This window comes from Centrocercus urophasianus, unplaced genomic scaffold, assembly GCF_019232065.1.
Source record: "Centrocercus urophasianus isolate 14NV4802_14NV808 unplaced genomic scaffold, USGS_Curo_1.0 seq_19, whole genome shotgun sequence".
In the NCBI taxonomy this organism is placed as follows: Eukaryota; Metazoa; Chordata; class Aves; order Galliformes; family Phasianidae; genus Centrocercus; species Centrocercus urophasianus.
This window is the reverse complement of record NW_024884744.1, coordinates 15,786,863-15,808,466: the sequence shown is the minus strand read 5'-3', so window position 1 is coordinate 15,808,466 and position 21,604 is coordinate 15,786,863. Positions and strand designations below refer to the sequence as shown.

General features: G+C 43.1%; 1 protein-coding gene across 2 annotated transcripts in view; it reads left to right on the top strand.

The window, feature by feature from the left end:
- The first annotated feature begins 302 nt into the window (after window positions 1–302).
- Window positions 303–21,604, top strand: part of ACSL3 (acyl-CoA synthetase long chain family member 3) — a 42,554-nt gene continuing 21,252 nt past the window's right edge. For both annotated transcript variants that reach the window (XR_006169195.1, XM_042820948.1), the window contains exons 1-2: window positions 303–374; window positions 15,774–16,195. Coding sequence is in view for 1 of the 2 variants with exons in the window: in XM_042820948.1 (XP_042676882.1) it covers window positions 15,845–16,195 (351 nt within the window). In the remaining variant the exon portion in view is untranslated. The remainder of the gene's footprint in view (window positions 375–15,773; window positions 16,196–21,604) is intronic.

Below are 21,604 nucleotides of genomic sequence, written 5' to 3'. Positions count from 1 at the left end.
CCACAGCCGCGGCGACAGCTGACGTCAGGCTCCCTGCGCCCGGCCGCTAACATCGCGGGCCCCGCAACCTCCCCGCGCCTCACAGCCGCGGGGCCGCCGCGCAGGCGCGGTGCGCAGCTCGACCCCTCCGGCTGCCCGGCCCCGCCTCCTGGCCCCGCCCAGCGCCGCGCCGCGCCTGACCTGTAGTAACCCCGCTTCGCCTCACCACCCCCCCCGCCGCCATTCCTGCGGAGCCCGGCCCCGCGCGCCACCGCTCGGCGGCCAATCGGGAGGCGCCCAGCCGCATACGGGATGAGCGCGCCCGGCGGCGGGCGGCCGAGCCGGGGCTGAGCCGAGGGGTACGCCGGGACCCTCCGCCCGCGGGCAGCGCACCGGTGAGTGCCCGGCGGCCGGGCGTCCTCGTAGCGCCGAGCGGAGTGGGCGGCGCGGGGCCTGTAGCAGCCCCCGGCGGGGTGGCCTCACGGCGGCCATCCGGGCCGGAGTGGTGCTGAAGGTGCCGCGGCGGCGCGGCGGGTCGGGTAGGGCTGGGCTCGGCTCGGCTCCTCCAGGGGCGGCGTGCGCTGCGCTTTGTGTGGGGCGTCCGGAGCGGCGGCGAGGCCGGGCCGGGGCAGGTGGCGGTTCGGGGCCGGCTGTGCCAGCGTGGCGAGCGGCGGGCTCTGGCTCGGATTCTGGATCTGACTGCGGCGGCCCCCGGCCCGGAGCTGCCCGCTGGGAGCGCATCGCGTGCGGGCTTCGTTGTGCGGTCCGAAACGCGCCGCCTGCGGGAGCCCAGCGGCTGTGCGCGCTGCCGGCCCGTGCTGCCGTGCTGCCTTCGCATTCCGAAGGGCTCCGTGCTGCTGCGGTGTGTGCCGCGGTCAGCCCGCTGGGCGCTGCCTTTGGCAGAGGTGCGCGGACAGGAACGCGTTCCGGGGCCGCGGCCGTCGCCGTGAGCAGCGCCGGGCTCGGGCCGTGCGAGCTGGGCACGGAGCTTCTACAGTCACGAGGCAGAAACCGCCGGGAAAATTAGAACCGTGGGCTGCATGAAGGCAGCTCGAAGGAAGCATTGCTGGGTTGTCTTCTGAGCTTCTTGAAGCAGCACCCTCCCCAAGAAAGCCCCACCACTATGTAACTTTATATGTAATGGCATGTAATCAGAAATGGTGGGTGCCTAATCAGGTTTTGATGTGTCCTGAAAGGAAGGCAGTAATCTGGGTGAACCCGTGAGACTTGATGTCCATTGCTATCTGCACCACAGTGAGCTTGAATGTCATGTTTGCATGTCCTGCATGCCATGAGAAGGTGAGGAAAAGCATTGTTGCTCCTGGTGGTCACTTCATTGTGTGTGCTTCAGGAGTGTCTGAAGCTGAATGCTGTGACCCAAAGGCTTGCTTCCCTCTGTATGTGGTTGTGAGTCCCTAGAAACAAGAGGTAGAGCCAGATCTGATGCTTTGTTTGATGTTGATGGCTGTCTGACAAATAGGGATAAACCTGGTGGCTCTGCTGTTCCCTGTGCTCAAGGTAGCTGAAAGGCATTGGGCACTGTGGTACAGGTCTGCTTCTGGTGACTGCTCAGAGCAGCTGGCTTCTTACTACTAGAAACAATGCCACTGGAAGAGAAGCAAACCTGCCACACTTGTTATAAAATAGCCTGTTTGATCCACAATAAGCTGTCACTTGTTTTTGAGAGTTACGTTGTCTCCAGGCGTCCCATTCTGCTCAGAGTGATTGTGAAAAGGATGAACCCTCAGCAAACAGTGACATCAGCTGATACAGGATATTTCACAGTTGTGTGTCTTGCTGGTGTGCTGTGATGTTTTCAGAGAGAGCTGGCTTCAGGCTGGGGCAGGATCTGTGCCTGGTGGCTATGCGCAGGCACTGGGCTGTGGGGTGAGCTGCCAGGGCACAGGTGCTGGTTCCTCTTCTAAGAATGGTGAGGAGTGCTTCTGTCTCTTTACTCTGTCTTTCTTGTGTGAAGGGTCCTAATTACGTAAGGCTGCTTGAGCAGAGCATCTTGGGATGAGTGTGCTGGCACATCTAAGTTCTCAATTTAGGGTGCTTTTATAAAACTGTAATACTGATTTCTGTTTGAGGAACTTCTCAAATGAGGAGATCTGACTCAACTGGAATCGTTAGAAACACCAAAAGGGCTCTTAATGGAAGATTGATAGTCTTTGAAGAACTGGATGTGATGTCTTTGTGCGCTCTTATTTAAGACACGATTGCAGCCCGTGTTTACTGCTGGTCTGGGGCTTTTACTTTTCCTTTCAACAAACCAGTGAATAGTTTGAGCTATAATCATACTAAAGACCAAATCTTTATCAAAGAATCAGGAACAAAGCAGCATGTGTGCCTTAGGACCAAATGTGAGAGAACTATGGGTGGAGCATTCATGTTCAAGGAGACCCAGGTATGGAGTTGTGTTCCAGAGGAGAACATGAAGAATTGGGTCCTGAATTGTTTAGAAATCTGCTTTTTGTTTAAAAGTACTTTTTCTTTTTTTTCCGGTGGAAGAGTAACAAAATCAAAACTTACCTTGACAAACTGCTGCTTCTCACCACAGTGATGAGACCAAAGGAGTAATGCAGCCTGAAGTGGTGCTGCTGGGCCTTACAGATGGGGTTCAGGTGGCTGCAATTACACCAAATCCACTTTTCCCAGACCATGGAGAAATCCAGTTGTTTTTGGAGAGCAGTTCAGAGAATTTATGTAAGATGCTGAATGGGGAGCTGACTGAAAGCCAGCTAATAAGAAATAGGAGGCAGAAGGATTTATGTGGAATTTAGGGCATCTGAATATGGCCCTAAGATGCGACTTAGTACTACTAAGTAAGGTGTATTAACACTAAGAAGACTTGGCTTTGATTTCTATCCATTTCGTGTGCTGTCGGTTACTAAGCAAACTCACCCTTTGCAGGGCTGTCCTGGTGGGGTGCAGCCCTGCAGCCCTACCACTGGGTCTCACCTGGTGGCCCTGTGGCAGCAAATCATCCCCTTCCTCATGGCTCCAGAGCGTTGCAGTCCCATCTCCTTCCTTGGAGTTTTCAAGATGTAATTGTGCAAAGCCCTCAGAAGGGAGGTCTCATCCCCTGGGTCACCCTGCTTTGAGCTGAGGGTGGAACTGAAGATCCCTGCAGTCCCTTCCCCTCATAGTCACCCTGAGTCTCCAGGTAGCTGCTGCCTGCATGGCGGATGTCTCTGAGCCGCCTTAGTGAGAGCTGTGTGCTGTTCTGCAAAGCAGGTTTATTTCTTGTACTTGCAGGAATATTGCAAGCACTTCAGGCAATCTTAAGAGGCTCTCAAATGGCAAGGCGTTATTTGTTTAATTTTGCAGTTAGAGTTGGAAGAACTGCTCTCCATTCTGAGATCCTGATCTACATGGTGTAGTAAGGCCTGAAGGGCCCTTGAAGATTTCAGTACTCTGCTTCAAGGTGCACTTTTGAACACGTTCAAGGAAATGAGCTGGACAGGCTGTATCCCAATTGCACCTCCTGCATGACCGTTATTAAATCCAGGGCTACGGGTGAAACAAAAATTGAAATCTCCGAAGAAAGCTCAAATCTCATTCTGCATTTGCTTCTAGATCAACTAGGGCAGTACTATTCAAAACTCGTGAGTTGTTTTGCAGCAGTCTCCATTAATTCTTGGGAAGGAATTGCCTTCACAAGTGCCTCCTTGTCCCATGAACGAGTCCCATGAGCTCGTGGGCAGTCGTAGTGCTGTTTGGTGTATGTAATCCCATAGGAGGAGGTGGCAGTTTGTCAGCACACGTGTTTTGGGAAGTCGTGTGTCAGTGTTTGTGATGGTTGTCATTTAGCAAGCCATGCTACCTCATTACAACATCTGATGTGGGACAGACCGGCTTCTCAGTTTCATTAGTTTCCTGAAAAGCAGGGAAGATAATGCAAGGCTTATCAAAAGTTACTGAATTGTGGTTTTTCACAGTCAAAAGCAGCAATAACTAAGTGCAAGCCTTTCCCTATTTCACTTAAAAATTGGAAATGCGATACTCTGTTATTGAGTACTGTGTAAGCATCATCCTTGTTTGGAATGCTTATATCCACTAGATTAAGCAGTGTAAGACCTGGATGGGGGAAGAGACGACTTTGTGTTGATTAAGCAGTGAAATAGCAGTGGTACTGCAAATCCCATGTCCTGTCCCATATCTGTTTGCTGCTTTACATTCCTGTCTCTGGAAAACACTTCATTCTTCTGTGATAAACCCATTGTAAATGGAAAGTAAAAATGCCATCTAGCAACAACTTGTCTGTATCTTCAGAGAGAAAAGTATTCTTCCTTTCTCATCTTGCTCTCCAGAGCAGGATGTAGAACTTGCTGTGTTTTATGCAGGTTGACAATTAAGAGACATGTGGGCAACCTCTGCGTCCGTGGAGATGCTTTAAGTAAAGCCTCTTCCTGAGGTTCGTTGCTTCCTGAGCAGACACAGAGCAGTTAGTGCAGTGACATGCGTGTGTGTGTGTGATGACGTAAGTTTATCGGACCAAGCAGAGTGGTGTGACTTCTGAAAAGCAAAGTGAAGCAAAGCAAAGTGAAGGCACATTGTATTCTGTGAAACAGTGGAGCATGCTCTGCAGTTGTTAAATCAAACTTAGTAAAAATCAAAATGCACGGACTCATTCTCTGGGAACCTAAAAGAAAAAGTTAGAAAGTAGAAGATGTATGGTGGGTTGTTAACAGTTTGGTATGTGTGTAATTTTATGTTTGGTAAAGAGGCTATCTGTTATCTGTGTTAAAAAAGTTTAGTGTGTGTGAAAGTTAGAAGGGAGCAGGGAAGAAACCAGAAGTTGAGAATGCTTTGTGGAAGGGTAGGAGTGGTGTACACAAAGATCTATAATGCTTCTCTTCTTGTGTCTCCAGACTTCATAAGGATTTGTGGTGAGTACTGAGGAGGAGAGGGGGACGGTAAGGCAGCAGGCGTAGGAAGAAGGCAGTAGCCTCAGCAGTGCTAGGGCAGGGAGCTTGCTTGCATGTGTGGGAAGATGTGAGCTGCATCTGCTCTGCTGTCATAAAGTTCACAGTGATTTTGGAAGTCCTGTCACCAGGGCTTGTCATGTATGTATAGCTGTGTGTTCAATGGTTCTAATGAACCATAGAGTCATTGAATGGCTTGGGCTGGAACAGACCTCAAGGATCATCAAGTTCCAATCCCTTGCCACAGGCAGGGTTGCCAACCTTGCACTAGGTCAGATCAAGTACTAGATCAGATTGCTCAGGGCCCCATCCGTCCTAGCTTTAACTGCCTCCAGGGCAGGTGGGGCATCCACTTCTCTGGGCAACCAGTGTTCCAGCAGTGCACCACTCACCCAGTAAAGAACTTCCTCTTGACATCTAGCGTAAATCTCTCCTCCTTTAGTGTAAAACATTACTCCTTGCCCTATCACTATCTACCTTTGTAAAAAGCTGATTTCCCTCATGTTTATAAACTCCCTTTAAATATTGGAAGGCCCCAGTGAGATCTCTCCACAGCTTTCTCTTCTCCAATTTGAACAAGTCAAGTTCCTTCAGCTTATCTTTATAGGAGAGGTATTACAGCCCTCTGATTATCTTCATCACCCTCCTCTGGACCGTCTCCAAAAGCTCCTGTGTTGGGGACCACAGACTCAGATGCAGAACTCCAGCTGGGCCTCACAAGGGCAGAGCAGAGGTATACCAACACCATCACTCCACCACAGAAGGTCACCAGACTGGTTAGGCGCAGCCTTGCCTTGGTGAAGCTGTGCTGCTTGTCTCGGATCACCCGCTTGTCCCTCATGTGCCTTAACATGTATTCCAAGTGGATCTGTTTCACCATCTTCCCAGGCACAGAGGTGAGGCTCCCTGGCTTGTAGTTCCCCAGGTCATCCTTCTTCCCTTTCTCCCAGATGGGAGTGATGTTTCCCTCCATCTAGTCCCTGGGGACTTTGCCTGGCAGCCCTGGCTTTTCAAATATAACAGAGCGGTTCAGCGACCACATCAGCTATCTCCCTTAGGACAATGGGATGCATGTCATCTGGCCCCATGGACTTGGGCACATACAGTCTCATGAGTGGATCTTGGACTTACTCTGCCCTTATGGTGGGGGGAAGTTTGCTTCATCTTCCTGTTTTAAGGAAAGTATGAAGAGGGAAACTATTTTCCTAATGGACAGCTCTGAGATGCTTAAAAATATATTTTCTAGCTTTGCAGCTGTGATAACTCTTTAGATTTTATTTTTCTTGTATAGAAACATGCTTATGGAGATTTTTATCTGGTTTTCTTACAATCCACATAATTAGCTTTGCCTAATAATGTCCAGAATTTTCAAGAACAAGGTACAAATCCCAACTGAGTGTAGTGGGGCTATGAACTGCCATGTGAGTGGCCTAGCATGGAGGTTTGGCCCAACCAAGGCTGCTGGTGGGCAATGGAACATGGCCTTAGGGCCTTTCACCAGGAACTTAAGAGGACATTCACAGGGACACGTGACAGCTTCTGTTCCTAAAAATCAGTAATTTACCAATAAAAGTTTTATTACAAAGAAAAAAAAATCCTGTCCACATTCTATGTTATGCATTCACAGTATCTAGGGCATGATAGAGTGGAGAGAGCTTCCAGCCTGGTATAGATGTTTCTGTATCTAAAGTATGAGTTTAAAAGTATAATGGTTGAAATTGTATTTTCATTACATTGTTAGCTTTGTTGTTCATGATGATTTGGGGGATTTATTTCTTTATTGAAAGTTGTGGTTACTTTGTTGTTTTTAAATGTTTGTAGCTCATGAAACAGATAAAATTCTTGATTTCTGATCTTAGATTCTGGAAATACTTAATAGCTTATTCTGGACTTCCAGTTGTCAACATGTATTAATCTAATCTTACCATTTGAATAACGCAGGCAAAATAAGTTTGGCTGAGAATATACACAGAATTCCTTCAAGTGCAGTTGGTACAATGGCACTTTTCTTTCTTTAAAAACAAGAATGTTGACCTTTTTAAAACTTGTGGTGCAGACTACCCAGAACAGGTACTTGAATGTTTCCATCTTGTTTACGTACTTGGGGTCTGAGGGCTCTTTGTTTTTGCTGAAGAGAGAATTCCCTTCTGCAAGAGACTCTTTACCTATATGATATTTGTGTACTGATTCGAAGGACTTGAATTAACCTCTGTGAGTAGCTAATTGCCTCCTCAGCTTAATCTCCTCTGGCCCCCAGCAGAGGGTACTGGATGTAGTCCTTTGACTTTCAACACTTGGGTTTGTAAATTTATTTTTAAAAGGTTGAACAGGGAGCTGAAGCTGGGGATCATGCTCTTAGTTCTTATCAGTGCTCTTAGAATAAATGATATTTAATTTAACGAGTTCTTGTTTTGCCTTTGTTTTGTATTCTGGGGTTGTCAGGTATGCTCATCAATGGTCCTGCTTGCCTTTGCTTACAAGAAAGGGAGGGGATTCTAAAAAGAGAGAAAAGGGTATTCACTCAGTTGCAGCTAAGGAAAAAAGTAGCCCTCATGTCCTCTTATGTCTAGGTTAGAAAATAGGGTGATATTTCAAATGACCATGTTAGGCATCCTCATACCTTACTTATATACATTTCAAGTTCTCCTGCTTTCCCTGGAGAATCAGAGCATCCAAGGGCTGCAGCAAAGCAGCCTGCTTGTTTGTGTTTTAAGCTTCCCTGCAACAGCCCAATGTCACCTCTATGCACTTCTTGGGTGCAAGGGGTGCTGTCTGCTGCAAGGTTACCTGGATGCAGGGCACGGGGGGATGGAGGGCAGAGCAGCTGAGGCAGCCTGCTGTGGAGCCCTGCTTGCACTTCTGAAAGTGCTTATCTCAGGGAGCTTTTTAGCCAGCTGAGATGTTGCAGAGAACAGGGCGCTGCATCCGTGACAAAGCCGTGAGTTCCTCGCTGGAACTAGCTAGTGACTAGTGACCTAGTGTCAGACACGGCCTGGTGTCGTGCTTCTGCACGTGGCACACGTTTGGTCAGCACTCGTGCAAATAACTGTGTTCTGCAGCATTCCAGTGTATTGTAAGTTACGGCTTAGCTTAGTTTGAGCCTGCTTGAAAACTGAAGTTAAATAAGTCATGTGATAATTTGATATTAGGTTCTGAGGAGAAAAACAGTGTCGATACATTGCTGCTCAAGTGGACTATATGTTCAAATGTAACAGAGTATTTGTGAGAAGATGCAGCTTGGGAGTCAAGGGCAGTTGTCTGTGAAGTTCTATTTGGAGATGGGATTTCACAGTTACTAGTGTATGCAGTCTAAAACAAACAGTCTTGAGGAAACTGGGATGTTCAGTCTGAGGGAGAGGAGGTTCAGAGGAGACCTCGTCGCACTCTACAGCTGCCTGGAAGGAGGCTGTGTGAGTTGGGGGTGATCTCTGCTCCCAGGTGACAGCAATAGGATGAAAGGGAATGGCCTCAAGTTATGCTGGGGATGTTCAGGTTGGGTATTAGGAAGAATTTCTTCTTAGGAAGAGTGGTGAATGAGTGGTGAAGAGTGGAGTCACCATCCTTGGAGGTGGTCAGGGAAAGGGTAGATGTGTACTTGGGATGTGGATCAGTGGGCCTGGTGGTGGTAGGTGGTTGGTTGGACTAGATGATTTTAGAGGTCTTTTCCAATTTTAATGATTCTGTGATTACAAAAAATGTACTTGAATATTCCATATTCACAGAACTTAGGATATTGTCCTTTTATTTGTGTTCAGGAAAACCTCCCCATGTTGTGCTCTGCATTTGTGTGGTTGCTGGAGTGAAGTACCGCTCCTTGTATGTCTTGCTTAACCCTTGTGAGAGGCTCACTTAGTGAGATACCAAATGCCCAGAGGCTTCTGTGCACGTACAGCACTGCTTCCTGCATCAGTGACTTTCCAGTTTATGTGATAGCTCCTGAGCATTGTGGTAGCTCTCCTGCTGAGTGGCTTGAGAGTATCTCTTCCTTACATTGAGTGACTGGTACAAAATGCAGCCTGAAACATGCAGTTGGGCTTTGGAGCAGAAATCCATTGCTGAAATGTGATGGTTCCATCTGGGAACCTCACAGCAACTACTGCTGCCAGAGCAGGGATCTTCCCCTGGTCTGGAGGTGCAGTCACTGCAGCAGAACATGGGGGAAGAAGAGCTGATGTTCCTGGGGAGTTAATTCATTACATTTCTTGCTGGTAAATTCTTGTAGCTGGCTGGACACAATTATGTTGGGAAAACAAAACAAAATAAAAAAAAAAAAAGGAATTAGAGCCTGAACATTTATTTGTTCTTCAAAATAGAAAGTGTATTTAAAATGTCGGCAGCTCAGCCTGTCCAGTTAAGTGGTGAAATGTGCCACTTCATCAATCCGCTGTCTGATTGTGCTGTGGATGTCTTTATCCCTTTAAAATGGATTCAAGTCCTCTTGAAAGTGTAGTTCATCTGGCTGGTACTTTTCTTGTGAAGAACATCTTTAAAGATTTAGAATAAATCTTTTTCTTCAGGAGTCTATAACATCATTTTGGTCTCTAGGTATGACTTTGTTGATTGACTTAAGTTTATTTGTCTGCTGCTTGCTCTTTAAAGGGCTTCTGAATTAAAGTTATCCCTAGCAGAAGCCCATGAAGTCAAAAACAAATGTTAAGGAAGACAATGGCATTAAAAACACAAGGTCTTACCTGACTTCAGAGCTGGCCATATGTTGTGGGTTTCTTTTTTAATTCATTAATCTGTATTCCCTTAAAAAATGTTTTCTGTCACATTACAGGAAAAGCAGCTCATCTAAAAGTAAATGAGAACATCTCTGTGCATGCTGGAAGTTTCTGATATTACGTTCTTATATGACAGATATGACTGTTATGCAATGCACAGCCAGACTGAGCAGAAACAGAACACTGATTTCTGTTTTGATTCTATTTTGATTGTTTTTCGTTTGTTTTTCATCTACCCCCCCTTCTCCCCCTCCCCACATACACACAGAAGCCTGTGTGACAGCGTGGCATTTTAACTTTCCCAGAAATAAGAGAAGTGAACTCCGGCTGTGTTTGGCAGTAGAAAATGCATATCACACCGTTCTGATCCTTCCTGTCTGTTCATATGGAAAGCAGAGTCTGCCGCCCAGTGGACGTACTTAGCAGGACTGTCTTAAACGATTGGAAAATGGCAGTAAGTTGAAGTTTGGAGCAGGGTAAACTGGCAGTGATGCCTGGGCCGTACTCCCCCTCTCCAGTAGCCAGAGCTGGGGATAATGTTGAAGCTTCTATTTAATTCTTATGTGGAGTTCTTACTTTATGTATAGTGGTGTTGGTGTCCTTGTTCAATTGCTCTTTGATGCATAATTTGTAGCTGTGGTTTAAAAACCTAATACTATATTTGGGAAATTGTTGTTTACTTCTTTTTGATGTTGACTATGTAGATACCGAAGCTACTTGAACATCTTCAGTTGTAGTCAGGTACTTCATCCATCAAATTTGCTACCTTACACTTGATTTTAATTACTCTTATTAGTGGAAGATTGATTGGCCAATCCATTTAATTAGGCTTATATAAGTTAAAAGCTTAAGGAAAATACATTTTAGTAGGAACATTGAGGAACAACTGAGTAGGAACATTGCTAAGATCAGAATTGCAGGGAAGGCTGTTTTTTCAACTGATGTTAGTATCTTCAAAGGATGTTTATAGGTGACAGTAGGTTCAGGAGTGCCTGTTTAGGTGTCTGTAGCATTGCCTTTCTGTTGATTTAGGTTCCTGCAATGATACCCTGGGCTCCAGAAAGCACCAGAGTTGATACAAAGGGAGGTCCACCCTTCTGGCCTGACAAGGAGGTTTAAAGTGGATCAGTGAGCTAATTGGACTTGTTCCTAGCCACACAGGCACTAAAGTAGTGGGACAATGGAAGGGAAAAGCTGGATTTTGCAAACAAACGTTCTGTTTTTATTAGCAGCCCAGCATTAAATGTGCTTGAGCCACGTGGGAACTGCTGCTGTGGCTGCCCAGCGCTGTCACACACCCCTCCTGCAGCCTGCTGCCGCCTCTGCCCAGCAGCTGTGTGCTCAGATGAGCCTTGTGTGCAGGAAGGCCTGAGCTGCCGACAGGGCTGGGATTCGGGGAGGTGTGCTGAGCACCAGCTCTGCTCTCAGATCGGTCTGCTGGGCCTGTGCAGTTCTCAGTCAGCCGAGCCTCGGGGCTCTGTTGGGTTCGCGCCAACTGGGCTGTGGGGCTGTGTGGGGTTCCTGTCTGCTCTGCTTCTTTATAAGCAGTGTGACGGCACTCCTGCGGCAGCTGTGAGGAACATCAGTTTTCAGATAAGACTATGATAAACTTATCTTGCAGAACAGCTCTTCTACTTAGATTGGCATGTATTTAGATTTCTGTTCCCAAAAGCGTTCATCACCTCAGCCTGCAACTCACGTAGCATTCCAGGGATTTCCTCGTGAAATAGAGGCTGCTAACTATTTCTGGGTGTTTGGCTTTCTGTCCCAATTTTATGCAGGTGAATACATGAATGTTTAAAAGTAAGTAACAGCAACTTCTAGAACTCTTCAATTTGTAAAAACAAGTAGCTCACTTGCTGAATATCAGCAAAGAAACATTTAAAGTCCAGGTGTAAATTAGCAGAGGCTAATTATGTAAAGTTTGCAAACAGTGCAAAGTGCTGCATAATGTGTTTTTCTATGTTGTCTTAATTTTCTTAATCAAGATAACAGAATATCTACACGTATTGTCTGATATTTAGTCCAATAAAGCCAAGCCTATTAATAACCCTTGTTAACTTTTCTGCAACTATTAACAAATTGATTAGTTTGCAGGATTCACTGGTGTAAGAAATTTACAATTTAAGTTACACACGCATCAGTATTTTTGTGTGGATAATCTGAACTCCCTGGGTTTGAGTTTGCTTGTTTAGTTGCTGTGTGTGACAGAAGTTGGATGGAAGCACCTTGATTCTTAACCTCCAGCCACTGAAACGGTCTTGTGGAAGAGATAATCTGCCTGAGGAGTGAATGGCTTTGTAAATTATAATGTTTGCAGTCGGGGAATAGGTAGGAAGTGTTACCTGTGCTGCATATTTTAAATCTGAGTTGCTGGTATGCATTTTAAGTGTGACTTGTTTCCCTAAAGTGTGATAAATAAAGCCTTTGTCTATAGTAGATTGAAGTTGGTGTTTGTGACAGTTACTGTTTTGTGTAGTCTTTTTAATCCGGGAATGTTTACGACTCTTGCTGAAGTCTATTCCATGCATAGATAAATATACAGTGCTGTGTATGTAATTTTTTTCAACTCCAAATGGTGGAACTGGTGGTACGAGCTGCGGAGTCTGACTGCTGCAGCACCTCGGTTGTGCTGTGCTTAGGCATGAACCAGGACCAGCCTGCTGCATGTTGTAACAGGGTTTGTTTTAACTTAATGTGGTGGGCCTGGACTCTCCAAGGTGATACAGTGCAGTGATAGGTGAGCAAAAGGATTTGTTTATTTGTGTATATTACAAAACACAACTGAAGAAGCAGGGAATAGCTTTAGTAATCGACATATGTAATTGGGATTTTCCACTTTTAGATCTTGCAGTTGCCTGTGACAGCTCCTGTTGAGTAAACTGAGACAGGAACATATTGTATCAGCTGATGTACCTGTGCCTGCCATAATAAAAAGTTGCATAAGGTTTCTTTTTCTTATTAATTTATGCTTTTATTGTAGTGCAACTGCTATAAGCAGATCAATTAGTAAACACATTCCTGCAAGGATTTTATTTCTTATTCAACAAAAGTTTGCTTCTAAACCAAAAGGGCGTAACAGCATTAGTGTAAGAAGTGTATCAGGCCAAATCACTGCTTATGCACTAAGCAGATCAGTGCTGAGCGCTGCCGTGTGCTGCCCCAAACTCAGCAGTGGGTGTGCTGGTTGCCTCTTCCTGGGCTGGTTGAAGAAACCCATGGTCTTACTCTTTGCTGCTCGGTGCCTGTTTCATGGAATTGCTTTACATATAAATAGAACTGCTGTTGGGTGTGTGCAGGAATGTTTGCCTCTGTGCTTTTTTTGTATAAATGATTTTGCATAAATTAAAAGCTTTCTCCTCCAGTGCTTAGTTTCATCTGCCAACTTTCTTGCATATTTGGTCAGGGTTTGAACACCCCAACTGCATTAGAATGCATGTGTGTTATCTGAGGGCCTGAATGCTTACAGCTAACCTGCTGTGTAGGCTGCTAACTTACAGATGTTTCACATATTTCATATGTTTTTATTTGTCAGTGACTTGCTTAAGAACAGTATGTGGGCATTGTAAAGGCAGGGGGTGCTCTCTCAGTTATTGGCTTTCACCAGTGTTTACTAAACCTACTTGGGATCCCGTTCTTGTCTACTTTGCCTTCCCTGCCCCTAAATGTTGAGTTTATTTAACCTCTTCCTGTGAGTAGCTGTATTAAGAGAGTGATGACCACAAATCATCATTTCAAGGACATCTTCAAATAAACCTTACAAGATTTCAATGAGAAGAAATGAGTCTCAACTGATCTGTAGGCAAGAAAATGCATTTGGAAAATCTTGTTTTTTTTTTAATCTACAAAAAGTAGCATTTGAGGCAGAAAAGCTACGTTTTTGTAAACGTTAATTTTTAAAAGAATCCGTTTGAAATCGACCTCTTGTTGCAATGAAGCCTTAACACAATTAATGATTTGCAATTCAAAGAAATCAACTCAAACGTGGGGTTTTGTGCAAGACTTTGAATAAGCCACCAAAAAAAAAGAGCTTAAGATCAGACCTTGGTGCATTTATTTTTATTTTTTTTTTCCCAAAGAAAGTGGAGAAGCCTTTCTCATTCTGAATTGGGAATAAAGCTGTTTGAATATCAGCAAAATCAAAAGGAAAGCTGCTGTTCTAGAAGGTCTCAGTGCCTTCCTAAGCAAAGAGCCGTGCAACCGACAGTGAATGTTTCTGGACAGCTTGCTTGTTTTTCAGATAGGGACTTTCTTTGGAGAAGAATTTTCCAAAAGGTATTAAGTCAGTTGTCTTTATTTCTTGCTTGTCACAGAGTTTGGTTAAATTCCTTTTCTACTGCGTAGCCACAAATAACGTCTTCAGCTTTATAAGGAAGAAGTGTATGCTCCCCTCTGCCCTGAGATGGGCCAGACACAATTCCCATGGTGTGTTACTTCCTGGAAAACGGGTGAACTTCTGTCTGCTGAACTCAGAATTCAGCATGAAGACGTCACGTTCTGTGCTGCTATCAACAGCACCATAATTTTTCTGGACAACAGCAGCTTATTGTCTGGCACGTGGTTATTTCCATTTAAGTATCCTTCAGTGACAGCCTAAGAACATAAGTCTCTTCAAACGATTACTGAATTTGCCCTTTAGCCTACTTAAGATTTTTATCGTCGCTTGTTTTGCCTTTGATCTTAAAAATAATTTGTGTTTGTGTGTGTGTATGTATATATATATATATATATATATATATATATGTATATACACACTGTTCCATTTTCCATTTTAGGTTTCAAACTCCTTTCCCTCTCTGCTGCTTGCTCCACTGAGTATCTACAAGGAAGGACTCCTATGCTTGAGTTAATACTAGTCTCTGGGTGCTTTGCAGAAATACTTTTGCTTGGAGTTCTGAAAAACTGAATGATCTGGAGAAAGATGGAATTGATCTCATTCATCACATTTAGGATTGTGGATCGATTACAAAAGGATGTACAAGTCTAATGCTTGTGATAAAGTGAGGTGTCTTTCCATTACTAAGTTTTATCTTTTATGATACAAACTTTTTTTTCTACTAACTTTCTTTTTATTAGGGTTTTTGAACTTGGTGGGTGTTTGTAAGACAGCAAAACTGGTATGGGATTGGCATTGTGGCCTGTGAACGGGCACTTGGTTCATTTAGTAAGAACAGTCAAATGTGTGCATCTTGTGCACACATCAGTATTAGTTTTCTGACTTAACGTTATTGCTCTTCATGTAGTTGTATCGATACATTTGAAGTTAACTGAATGATATGTAATTATAGTTAGACTGCTTTGCTTTTATGGACAAAACTATTTTTGTAATGGGCAGCTCATTCTCTGTTGCAGAAATTCATCTTCAACCATTATGGCAATTGTCTTTGATTTGCCCCAGTAATTTTAATTAATTCTGTTGATTGTGTGGATCTTCTGGATAGACAGACTCATTTATTTACTGTGCATTAGAGCACGTTAGGGCATTGCATCACTGAATTCATTACATATGATAAACTGTGCTTAAAAAAAAAAAAAAGTATATGGAGTATGGAGGTGTTGTAAGGACACTGGAGGAAGTTGCACAATCTCTTCCTAGTGCTGTTGGTAGGATTTGGGCTGATCAGTGGTTGGGTGACCAGCGATCAAGTTCCCCTCATGCAGAATGGTTACGTGACTTGTTTTCTTATGTTCTGTATGGAGGTCGGATGCTTACAGTAGAAGGATGTGCAGACTGCTGTTCAGATACACATGCAGGTTTCTAATGTGATCGGAGAGTCTTTTGAAATTGTGAATGAGTTGTGTTTGTCCTGAAATGTTACGTGGTTATGTGCTAATAAATGTGGTTATATGTGTAATTTATGAAGAAAAAAAAAAAGAACTCAAGTCTTGAATTCCATAACGATTGTGTTTGTACTGTTTAACATCCAAAGAAATGCAAATACCAACAGCACTGCAGCCTGTTAAATGCAGCAGAAGAGTGTTTCCTCAGTATGGGTGGCTTGGGTGTTTGTGTTGGGGGATTAAGGCTCCTGGCCTGATTTCTGCATAGAGGCCTACTTCTGATACGTATTGTAATGCGTATTTGAAAACATTCTCTCTCAGATACAGTTTACTGTTAACTTTTCGTTTCTTTTTTTTGCAGATCTTTTTGGATCCCTGTCTGATTGCTCCATGGTCTCAAACTCTCCCCTGTAACTGTCGCAAGGAGCCAAAATGAAGTTGAAGCATAACATCAACCCCATTCTTCTGCAGTTTATAAACTTTATTATCTTGGTGTATACGGTTGTAACGTACATTCCTTGGTACATATTTTCAGGCTCAAGGCAGGCTATAGCAAAATCCAAGCAGGTTAAGGCTAGACCTGTGAATAACAGGCCTGGGGGTGCATACAGGTCTGTTAACAGTCTGCACTGCTTAGCTTCAGTTTTATATCCTGGCTGTGATACACTCGACAAAGTTTTTAAGTATGCTAAAACTAAATATAAGGACAAAAAGCTGTTAGGAACGCGGGAAATCCTGAAGGAGGAAGATGAAATCCAGCCATCAGGAAAGGTTTTCAAAAAGGTAAGGGTTTTTGCAGTCTGCCTCTTGAGAACTTTTTATTCCATGTATTTACTTCCTCTTGGAACATTTCTGGTCCAGCAGAGCAAGTTGGGAGGAGGAAAAGATAGCTGCTGCCTTTTATTTACTTGTTTACTTTAAGTAGTTGGCTGGTGTAAGTGGCTTAAAGTTCTTATTGTAGGTAAGCAAAAAATATTTCCCTTTGTCTTCTTCAAAATCATAATTAAAAGGAGTAAAGAAAAGTAGTCAATTTTCAGTGAGGTTAACTGTAAATTAAGAGTTTACAGTTTTACCCTGCATGTTCAGGTCTTTAATGGAATTTTTGCTTGAAAAAGGGTTGCCCAGACTTTAATTGCAAAAATTTTATTCTCTCGGTCTTCTTTAGGGTGATTTTTTTCTGCTAATCTGTAATCATAGTGCAGAGAGGGAGGTTCAATTTCAGTATAAAACTGCTGTTTCAAGAGACTGAGGTTTTTGTAGTCTTTAAAGTTCAGGGTTTGTGTTGCTTTGCTGGTAGTTGATTTATGTTTAATTACAGGCATTTAAAAATGTAGTTTTCTCTAAAGAAGTGAACCAGAATACAACATATGTGCAAAGAAGGGTTTGAGTCCTTTGCTTCTATGTCAGATATTATTAATTGCGTGCACTTTTGGGACTATTTTTGGTTAAGGTTGGTTTTCCTGCAGAAGAAAAAGTTACGTCTGTAATACAGGGGTCCTTAAACAATGCTTATTTTAAATTTTGATATAGTAATAAATCAGTTGATATCACAATGGTTGGCAAAAATCTAGTTGTGTTGAAGCCTTTGCAGATTTGTTAGTGAAACTTCCTCCCAGTCATTAATTTTTCCCTGAGTTCAGAAATGCACTTTTTTTTTTCTTTTTGAGAAAAGGGTCCGTAGAATCGTTTTTGATTCATGCTTTGATGCCCTGTAAAGAAGCAGAAAGGAGTTGGTGTTCTGCAAAGTAGAGGCTTCTGGGCACAGATCAGAATTTTCTCTGCCTGTGTTCAGTGCTCTGTTCTTCAAATATAATTGGTAGCACAAGGCTTAAGATCTTATGAGTTTTAGCCTTTGCTATTATGCAAACAACATACTCTGAATACTGGAAGGTTGAAGAATGTTGATGTTGACCTACTTAAATTACTTATTTTTTCAGCCTTTAGATTAGAAATTACCTAAACTAGGTAATTCTATCTAAGCTTGACACAACAGTCCCTTATGATGGTTGATTGCCATGCTTGCCTTGATGCTGTTCTGTTCCAAGTTGTGGAATTAGCAAGTAGCTTTACTTTATTTTTTTCTCCATTAGGAAGACAATATTTCTTATTACCTCATAGCACGTTTTAGCAAGTGAGTAAATGTGAAAATTGTACAAGGTGTCTTTGAATGTCAGGGTTCTTCTGCTTTGATTTTGGTCTTTCATACCATGCATCTCTTCACTGCCCAGGTACTCTTAGTGAAAGACAAGGATGAGGTTTATTTGGTACAGCTTTTTAAATAAGTGCGTGGCACTTCTCAGTTCTTGTGTGCAGTGTGCATGTAATTCATGTACCTTATGGGAGCTGCAGAACTTGTTGATTATTTTTTCCCTTTCAGAAATTGAATGGAGTGGTGGGAATGGCTTATGTGCCTATCTGAGGTCATCTGTACATCAGTGGCAACTCTGAATGTAGAGCATGCATCTGTGTACTGAATTGCATTGCTTGTTAGAAGATGGCTTTCTGATTTGCAGATTACATTGGGCTAAATTAGCCTAAGTAATTTATCGAGTAAAGACATATCCCCTCAAATTAAAACAAAGCTTCTGATTCTTAACAGAACTAAGTGTATGTCCACTTTAAGCTAAAATTATTTAAAGCTAGATTTACATCTTCAAGTTTGTGTGCGCTCTTAATTTAGAGAGCAGTGATATCCAAGATAATCTGTACTGTTTTTGGAACTTTGTATTTTATATTATTGTTTGAAAGATCTATTCCTGTGCAGTGGCCAAAGAAGCAGAAATTCATAGACTTTAAGTAAAAACAATCAAACAAAACAAGCAGCAGAACAACAAAGATAGGAAATAGTGTGAGTTTAGACACTGGGTCATTATGGTGGCAGGTGTTTAATACAGAATCCGTGCTCTTCCTCACTTTATAAAAAAGAAATGAGTCAAGAGAGATGAGCAGTGAGGTACAATAGGAGCCTTTCCTTGCAGCAGGGGAGTGCTGCAGTGCTCATGGTGCCTGGTGCAGAAACCTGCTGCATGGGGCTGCAGGAAGGTTCTGGCTGTGATGGGCAGAACGAGGGTAGCTTGTGATGATGAAAAATGCCATAGGTGCTCCTAGGTAATCGGTATTTTAGGGAGTGTGTGGTTCTTTATTTTTATTGCTGTTTCCAAAAATGTTCAGCTTCAAATTGTGGTTGAGATTCTTTGAGGCTTCTGAGCTATTTGTCAGCAGACTGCAAATGGTCGGTGAGGTTGGGCAGCTCCATGACTGTGTGCCCTCTGTGCCTTTCAGAATGTTTTGTGACACCTTCATGCTAAAATATATATATATTTATATATATATATATTGAATAGAGCTACCCTATAATCCAGGTTAAAAAAATGTTCACCAGGCAGCAAATACTTATTCTTTGGTAATTTGATAAATTTCCCAATATTAATTCAGTAGTGGTATTAAATATTTTCCAGCATTAAAGGGTAAGATTGAAATATTTTTATTAACTTGCAGGTTAAATCTGGTTAAAAGCTGATGCACTAGAGGGCAGTGTCTTTCTACTTGTGCACTATTCTAAGGAAACGTTGAGAGGTGCCGTCTCTTCTGATTTCGTGTTTGGTTTTACATGTCTGTTTAATCGGTTCTGAATAATCTTGGCTCCTTGGCCCTTCTCTTGCAAACTCCCAGACAGTTACTTTCTTGGCATGTGTCAGTAATGAGAGCAGGGAGAGGTTCTGAAAGCTGCAAAGTAAGGTGTGTGGGTGAATGTTCAGAAGATTACGGCACTTACCATCGGCCTTAACAGCTCTTTATAGTAGCAACTTCACACAAAAAGGGCCAAGGAAGGAGATGTGTTTGAAGATGAGTACTCAAACATCGGGAAGGGTGTGTGAAACCCTAAGCTGTGCTGCATCCTGCAGAGGAAGCATGCAGGGAAGAAAAAGGGAATGTATACAAAAGAGGTATGTTAATGATGGAGGGAGAGGATAGGAGAGAGACTCTGGGTGTGGGGAGGGAATGAACATGGGAATTCAAATACATAGAAGGCAGTAGCAAAAGTAAAACCCAGCATAGCCTGGTTGAGAAAAGTCTTAATGACTCAGACTCACCAGTGTTCTCAGAAATGCAGCTTCCAGTATGTTATTTTCTTTCTGCAGGTTGTCTCCTGTTTCAGGAAAGCAAAGCACAAATAGGGCCTTTTTTTTTTCACTGTTTGTATCAAACTGGCTTAAACAGTGAGGATAAATTATTTAAGAAACTGAAAGTTTCTTAAAGAAGCTTAAAGAAGGAGAAAGAATCACAAGTGTTATTCAGAAAGATCAGGTTTGTTTTCTTTTTTCAACTTTGGCAGGTTACACCACAGGTGAGAAAGACCAAAGGCTGTTGATTTACTACTTGGAAAAGGTACCAGAAGTGGTAACAAGAACCTGCTGCTTTTTCCTGTTATTATTTAAGAGCAGCATTCTGATACACTTCTGTAAGTGGAGAATGGTGGTAGAAAGGGTGTTGCTTTAAATTGCTTTGTACTGGTGAGTTCTGTTGAGACTTTCCAAGGTATTTAGGGCGGAAAAAACTTTCTCAAGCTGAAATTAAAATTAGAAATAATTGAAGTTTTAATGGATAGGAAAACGTGTGGTTTTTTTTGTTTGTTTTTGAAACATTAAAATGTTCCCATTCCAGAAGCACTTTGGTGTGTTAAAATGGCTGGCATGCCAGGTCCCTGTCATTGGCGTGTTAGCAGCGAGTCGGTGCCCAGGCACTGTGCCCATGGGGTTGCCAGCAGCCACACATGGCCAGGCAGCATCCTGCAGTGGTTCTCTGCCAGGACAGCAGGGGAGTTGCTGGTGATCCTCCTTCAGTAAGGGTTTTGGTTTTGGGGCAGCCTACTCGTCTGTGAGGCTGTTTCTGTAAACAAGACGGGGAATCTTGAGCAGATGTGTGTGAGATCTGTTCATTTTTCGGTGGTAGTGCTGTTGTTGGCAAGTATTGGTTTTTTGTTTTGATAAGTGATATTTTCTAATGAAAATGCTTTGAAGTTTCCAAGCATCTTTCTGTGCGTGCCCTGAGTGTTGTTTCCCTAAATGTAGGCATTAATGAGGAGTATGGATTAAGGCTGTAGTGAGTACAACTCAGTCAGCAGAAAATTTCAGCAGCTTGAAAAAGTGTGTTGATAAAAGAAATGTATTGGAATTTTGTTTTCTTTCTGTTAAAATTCAAGCGAGCTTTTCAAACTCATTTTGCTAGGAAGTCTGGAAATACAGCCTTCTTAGAAATGTGGTTACATGTCCAAGTTAGATGTTCCAATCTGCAACCTCAAAACTTAGATAAATCTGAAAAACAGAATGGGGCAATGGGGGAAAAGTTTGCTTATCTGATTTTGTTTTGTAGTGTTTGTGTGCATTTATTATTACTGCTCTCTAGCCAAAGGAAAGGTTGAAAATACTTGACCAATGAAAATGGTGGTGTTCAAAATTGGCAGGGTGCTTGTAGCTAGATAAGAAAGGTAGACTGAAAATAGACTGAAAGTGCAGTACTGAATGTCTTTGTATTGCATCTACGTATGAAAATTTCTAGGATATCCTCTAAATAACCTGTTACTTGGTGAGAAAATGGCACTGCAAGGTACGAGCAGACACATAGGAACCTGCTAGGTACTGAACTGTAAATTCAAATCCAATTTTACTGCGCACCAACTTTCCATACGGAAGGAAAGCGTGGTTGCTTAACTTTTTCCACATGGCTTTTCAGTGCTGAGGCTTGCCAGTAGTTTCCCATCTTCAGTCCCTCTGCTGTTTGGCAGTAAAACATGGCAGTAAGATTGTTCCTCTTCCCCTGACGTTTGTTTTAGAGCAAACAAAGGGAATGGAATTTCATAATTTGTGTCAGAACCCACGGATACAGTGCTTTCTGGATTCCAGTTTGTTAGTCTTCCATAAGATCAAACACCCATTTATTGTATTTGTGTAGGAGAATCTTAGTCCAAATGTCTAAGGAAGCAAATGCACAGAAAGACTCGTATTAGCTTGTCACACTCTATTTGAGGAAAAAGCTTTGTGAAACCAAAAGCATTTGGGTCAGATAATCACAGCCTTTCTTAGGGTTTCTGAACTGCAAAATACAGTGGGAATTGTGTGTCTTCCTATTGTGAAAACCAAAACAGGCGGTGATGTGCAAGGAGATGTTGCAGTATTTGTGTTGGAGCTTCCA